The 7,243-nt window shown below is 33.2% G+C and overlaps 1 protein-coding gene across 1 annotated transcript; it reads left to right on the top strand.

Moving 5' to 3' along the window:
- The first annotated feature begins 841 nt into the window (after window positions 1-841).
- LOC111684398 (4-aminobutyrate aminotransferase, mitochondrial) lies at window positions 842-2,805 on the top strand. Its single transcript, XM_023446553.2, has one exon. It carries the CDS (start codon window positions 1,009-1,011, stop codon window positions 2,473-2,475), a length of 1,467 nt encoding a protein of 488 aa, XP_023302321.2. The 5' UTR covers window positions 842-1,008; the 3' UTR covers window positions 2,476-2,805.
- Window positions 2,806-7,243: the final 4,438 nt, after the last annotated feature.

Raw genomic sequence — 7,243 nt, 5'->3', positions numbered from 1 at the left:
AGTCTAGTCTATAGTCTAGTCTATAGTCTAGTCTATAGTGTAGTCTATAGTCTAGTCTATAGTCTAGTCTATAGTCTAGTCTATAGTCTAGTCTATTGTCTAGTCTATTGTCTAGTCTATTTCCTATAGAGTGACTACAATTCGTAGTGTATTCATGGCACAACTCAATACACGTATGTTCTTGTTGTATTGTTTTTATATCAAAAAATAATGATGATTATAATTTGTTTAACGAAAAGTACTTAACTAAAAAACAAAAACAGCCAGTGAGAGCGCAAAATTCTGCTTTAACGAATCTTATATACCCTTCAACGAAATATGCGATTGCATTTATTTTAGCTTTTTTTAAGTTTTTCTGGATTTCTATTTTCAATAGCAAATATTTTTGACTTGATGGATCCTCTACCTTAGACTAATTGAACCTCCATCAGATAGAAGTAGGGTTATAGCTAGAATTCTATATCATAGAATTCTATAAAGACCCTGTTAAGGGTCTTCAGCTAATACTGCGATGTGTCGCAAATAGTATAACAAATTCAATATATTAACGTATATAAGGTTTAAAAAGCATAAATGTCTAAATGTGCGCCGAATCTGATTTAAACTGTTTTAGGGGTACTCACTCACTTACTTACTGCTGTCAACGCAGCTGTTGCCTCCCTAAAAGTATTTTATATAGCATGATGTCGAGATTGTTTGTGATTGTTGTTGGGCTTTCTCTTCTTTCTTCTATCTATCATCTTTATTAAATTTCGTTGTTTTTGTATTTTTTTGCTTTTTGGAGAGCCCCAGTGAAGTGGTGGTATATTACCGACGTTGGAAGGAAATAATGTATACCATTATTTAGTATTAAATTGTATTCCGTGTTGTTCAGTATTTGGTAAAGATTTTGTTGTTCAGTCGAAATATCGATTAACAAACACATTTGCTGGACAAATAAGAAATAAATTTAAATAAATTTTAATTGAAATATTAAAAAGAAATAGACAAAAGAAAAGCGGAATAACAATGCGTGCTGCCTTAGGTTTAAAACAAGTAACTAGAGCTTCCACTTTGCAAAATGTTAAACATTTTGCCAGCTTAGCTGAGCCCAAGGAGCCCATCCTTAAGACAGCCACTATTCCTGGTCCCAAATCTTTGGAATTGAAGAAACAATTGAGTGCCGTACAAAATGCCGAAAGTGTACAATTGTTTGCCGATTATGAACGTTCCACCGGTAACTATTTGGCCGATGTAGATGGCAATATGCTGTTGGATGTTTACACACAAATTTCCTCTATGCCTTTGGGCTATAATCATCCTAGTTTGGTGAATGTCTTCCAAAATGAGGCCAATCTCAAGTCGCTTATCAACAGACCAGCTTTGGGTGTATTCCCCAACAAGGAGTGGCCTGAAAAATTGCGTAATGTTTTGATGGAAGTGGCTCCCAAGGGTATGGATAACTTGACTACCATGATGTGTGGTTCCTGTTCGAACGAGAATGCTTACAAGAACATCTTCATGTGGTACAGACAGACACAACGTGGTGAAAATGTTACCTTCACCGAGGAAGAAAAGAATTCCTGTATGGTTAATATGGCTCCCGGTGCTCCTAAATTGAGTTTGTTGTCCTTCAAGGGTGCTTTCCATGGTCGTACTATGGGCTCTTTATCCACTACTCATTCCAAATATATACACAAAATTGATGTTCCTTCCTTCGATTGGCCTGTAGCTACTTTCCCTCAATACCGTTATCCTTTAGAGGAAAATGTTGCCTATAACCAGGAACAAGACAAACGCTGTTTGTCCGAAGTTGAGGATCTTGTAGAGCAATATCGCAAAAAGGACATTCCCGTAGCTGGTGTTGTTGTTGAACCCATTCAAAGTGAGGGTGGTGATAATGAAGCTTCTCCCGAATTCTTCCAAGGTTTACAACGCATCTGCAAAGCCAATGGCATGGCCTTGTTGATGGATGAGGTACAAACCGGTGGTGGTGGTACTGGTAAAATGTGGTGCCACGAATACTTCAACTTGGAATCTCCACCCGATGTTGTTACCTTCAGCAAGAAAATGCAATTGGGTGGTTACTTCCACCACTCATCTTTCCGCCCCAAAGAAGCCTATCGTATCTTCAACACCTGGATGGGTGAACCTGCCAAAATTCTTATGCTTGAACAGGTCATTAAGACCATCAAACAGGAAAACCTTTTGGAACAGGTCAACAAGTCCGGCAAGGTTTTGAAGTCTGGTCTTTTGGATTTGGAGAAAGAATTCCCCACCATTATCAACTCTACCAGAGGTCGTGGTACCTACTTGGCCTTCAACTGCAAAAATGCTCAAACCCGTGACGATATTATCAATAAATTCAAAATGCATGGTCTTCAAACCGGTGGTTGCGGTGATTTGGCTGTTCGCTTTAGACCCGCTCTCATTTTCACCGAAAAACATGCCAACATTGTTTTGGATCGTTTCCGCACAATCCTTAAAGGAATGTAAATTTAATTAACCGTTACGTACAATTATCTAAGCTCTGCATACATATGTATAATTTAATATTAGGAATATACACACACATACTTCTTGCACTCCATGCTGCTTTTAGTCTCTTGCTAGCAACCAAAGAAGAATAAAGAGAAAGAGAGAGAGAGACATACAGAGTCAAAGAGTATATATAAAGCATATTTTAATTTATTTATGTTGCTTTAATTTAGAGAGACAATAAATTAATAAATGTTGATTGAATAAATTTGCTGGCACAAAATAAGAATAAAATAAAAGAAAACAAATACGAAAATAACAAATAAAAAAAATTATAAAAACTACAAACAAGTTTGGTTTAATTTAATTCAATTGGTTCTTGTTAAATTTTATTTAAAAAAACAGTGTCTAAATTTGAGAAAAATAATAGGTTGCTGTACATTAAACGCTATTAAGCAATTTACTATGAGGTGTAAACTTTGATACATTTGCATCGTAGTCAGTTGTTGAGACAATAGACTAAATAGCATATAAACACTCTATAGACGAGACTATAGACTATTCTATAATCGAGACTACAGACTACTCAAGACTATATACTTATTTAAAGTCGACACTGTACATTCCTCCATAGTCTAAGCTATAGAATACAATATAATTCAGCCTATAGACTACTCTATAGTCCAGACTATAGACTACTCTATAGTCCAGACTATAGACTACTCTATATACCGGACTATAGACTACTCTATATTTCAGACTATACTCTACTCTATATACCAGACTATAGACTACACTATATTCCAGACTATAGACTACACTATAGTCCAGACTATAGACTACTCTATAGACCAAACTATAGACTACTCTATAGTTCAGACTATAGACTACTATATAGTCCAGACTACAGACTACTCAATAGTCCACACTATAGACTACTCTATAGTTCAGACTCAGACTCTATAGTTTACATTATAGACTACTCTATAGTCCAGACTACAGACTACTCTCTAGTTCAGATTGTACACTACTCTATAGTTCAGATTATAGACTACTCTATAGTCCAGACTATAGACTACTCTATAGACCAAACTATAGACTACTCTATAGTCCAGACTATAGACTACTCTATAGTCCAGACTATAGACAACTCTATAATAAAGACTATAGACTACTATATAGTAGTCTATAGACTACTCTATAGTAAAGACTATAGACTATTCTTAAGTCTAGAATATAGACTACTATATCGTCCAGACTATAGACTATTCTATAGTCCAGACTATAGACTATTCTATAGTCCAGACTATAGACTATTCTATAGTCCAGACTATAGACTATTCTATTGTCCAGCCTATAGACTATTCTATTGTCCAGACTATAGACTACTCTATAATAAAGACTATATACTACTCTATAGACCAAACTATAGACTACTCTATAGTTCAGACTATAGACTACTATATAGTCCAGACTATAGACTACTCTATAGTTCAGACTCAGACTCTATAGTTTACATTATAGACTACTCTATAGTCCAGACTACAGACTACTCTCTAGTTCAGATTGTACACTACTCTATAGTTCAGATTATAGACTACTCTATAGTCCAGACTATAGACTACTCTATAGACCAAACTATAGACTACTCTATAGTCCAGACTATAGACTACTCTATAGTCCAGACTATAGACTACTCTATAGTCCAGACTATAGACTACTCTATAGTCCAGACTATAGACTACTCTATAGTCCAGACTATAGACAACTCTATAATAAAGACTATAGACTACTATATAGTAGTCTATAGACTACTCTATAATAAAGACTATAGACTACTATATAGTAGTCTATAGACTACTCTATAATAAAGACTATAGACTACTATATCGTCCAGACTATAGACTATTCTATAGTCCAGACTATAGACTATTCTATAGTCCAGACTATAGACTATTCTATAGTCCAGACTATAGACTATTCTATAGTCCAGACTATAGACTATTCTATTGTCCAGCCTATAGACTATTCTATTGTCCAGACTATAGACTACTCTATAATAAAGACTATAGACTACTCTATAGTCCAGACTAAAGACAACTCTATAGTCCAGACTATAGACTACTTTATGGTCCAGACTATAGACTATATAATCCAGTGTAGACTTAAGTCTATAGTCCAGACTATAGACTAAAGTCTACACTATAAACTACTCTATACTCCAAACTATATTCTTTGTTGTCCAGACTATAGACTTCTTTATAGACCAGACTATAGACTTCTCTATAGACCAGACTATAGACATCTCTTTCGTCCCGACTACAGACTTCTCTATATTTCAGACAATAGACTTCTCTTAATTCCAGACTATAAACTTCTGTATTGTCCAGACTATAGACTTCTCTATAGTCCACACAATAGTCTTTTCTTTAGTCCACACCAGTCTATAGACTAAAGAGAACTATAGAATTTTTTATAGTCCAGACTTTAGACTTCCCTATAGTCTAGACTATAGATTTCTTTTTAGTCTAGACTAAAGACTTGTCCAAGTCAATTTGTCTTGTTACCGAGACGGTAATAAATCAAAAATTTTAGGTCATTTAAAACTATTACTTTAAAATTTTTGATAAACTTGATTTTTCTGGTTTTAAGGTATAAAAATTTGGCTTTAAATTCGTCATACGATAACCTTTAACTTACCGAATTTAGTATAGTTTATATAATACCCACGTCAACGTTAAAGTTTATTTTATAAACTTATATACAATGATTCGACATAAATTCGTAATGAAAGCTAACAAAGATGTCAAGATGTTCAAGCATTGGTTGGAAGTTTAAAATTAATTAAAATTTTAAATAATTATAATTATTTACTGGTGGTATTTTTCCCCCATTAAAATATATTTATGTTGATAAGAACACTTGCATAAAATGATCTCCTCATTTGTGTTAATCTCCTTGTGGTATTAAATATTCTAAAATGCCCAACATTAATTACGCAATGTTTTAATAAAACAAAAAAAAAAAAAAAATTATGCATTAGGGTGATACCGATTAAAAAAAAAGTCAAAAGACAAGTGTAATGATTATAAAGTAGAGTAGTCTATTGTCCAGACTATAGAATTAAACTTAAGATTAGAAGGCTATAGTCTAGAGTCTATATTTTGAAGTAGTCTGGACTATAGAGAAGTCTATAGTCTGCACTATAGAGTATTCTATAGTCTGCACTATAGAGTATTCTATAGTCTGGACTATAGAGTAGTCTATAGTCTGGACTATAGAGTAGTCTATAGTGTGGACTATGGAGTAGTCTATAGTCTGCACTATAGAGTATTCTATAGTCTGGACTATAGAGTATTCTATAGTAGTCTTTAGTCTGGACTATAGAGTATTCTATAGTCTGGATTATAGAGTAGTCTATAGTCCGGACTATAGAGTATTCAATAGTCTGGACTATAGAGTATTCTATAGTCTGGACTATAGAGTATTCTATAGTCTGGACTATAGAGTATTCTATAGTCTGGACTATAGAGTAGTCTATAGTCTGGACTATAGAGTAGTCTATAGTTTGGACTATAGAGTATTCTATAGTCTGGACTATAGAGTATTCTATAGTCTGGACTATAGAGTATTCTATAGCCTGGACTATAGAGTATTCTATAGTCTGGACTATAGAGTATTCTATAGTCTGGTCTATAGAGTAGTCTATAGTGTGGACTATAGAGTATTCTATAGTCTGGACTATAGAGTATTCTATAGTCTGGACTATAGAGTATTCTATAGTCTGGACTATAAAGTATTCTATAGTCTGGACTATAGAGTAGTATATAGTCTGGACTATAGAGTAGTCTATAGTCTGGACTATAGAGTAGTCTATAGTCTGGACTATAGAGTATTCTATAGTCTGGACTATAGAGTAGTCTATAGTCTGAACTATAGAATAGTCTATAGTCTAAATTATAGAGTAGTCTATAGTCTGTACTATACTGTAGTCTACAGTCTGGACTAGTATTCAATAGTTTGGACTATGGAGTAGTCTATAGTCTGGACTAAATTACTCACTTTGGATTCTATAGCCTAGAGTATACAGTAGTATATAGTCTTTACACTCTTTCTTTTTTGGTTTCATTAAAATCTGGTGCCATTAAAAACCTATTCTTATTTTCACTATCAAGGTTCTGATAACAGAAATAACAATAAAAAAAATTTGTATGTAAATCTAAACAATCATCTTATCTTTTGATAACATGAGGAAAAATTTTGCAATATTTGTTTATATTTATGGTGGATAACTAATTTGTTAAGTGGATATTTAAATTGGAAGAAATATTAAAATTTAGGCAAAATTATAAAAATAAATAAAGAAAAGAACGCAGTTTTTTTTATAAATAAATCAACTAATAATAAATTAATACATACAATGCAGAGACATTTTTTATTCAGAGTGTTAATCGTGTTTTTGCTTTTTTATATTATTTAAAAACGTGTGAATCTTGTTGTGGAGTAAGAGAAAATGTTTAAATTGACAACAAGTGCATGAGTTCTTAGAAACATTTTTTATAAACAAATTTAAATTTTAACAAAATGAACAAAATTTTTTTACATATTTCTAATGTTCTCAGAAATAGTTTCCAATCTCTTCACTATACAATATCCGCTACAACTGTAGTCTTGTCTAAAACCTAGTCTATAGTCTAGTCTATAGTCTAGTCTATAGTCTAGTCTATAGTCTAGTCTATAGTCTAGTCTATAGTCTAGTCTATAGTCTAGTCTATAGTCTAGTCTA

Source organism: Lucilia cuprina, chromosome 6 (genome assembly GCF_022045245.1).
Source record: "Lucilia cuprina isolate Lc7/37 chromosome 6, ASM2204524v1, whole genome shotgun sequence".
In the NCBI taxonomy this organism is placed as follows: domain Eukaryota; kingdom Metazoa; phylum Arthropoda; class Insecta; order Diptera; family Calliphoridae; genus Lucilia; species Lucilia cuprina.
The sequence above is the reverse complement of the archived record's forward strand: the minus strand, read 5'-3'. Positions and strand labels throughout refer to the sequence as shown.

Excerpts from the sequence above, each read along its gene's own strand:
- LOC111684398 (XM_023446553.2), top strand. The coding sequence starts at position 1,009 with ATGCGTGCTGCCTTAGGTTTAAAACAAGTAACTAGAGCTTCCACTTTG.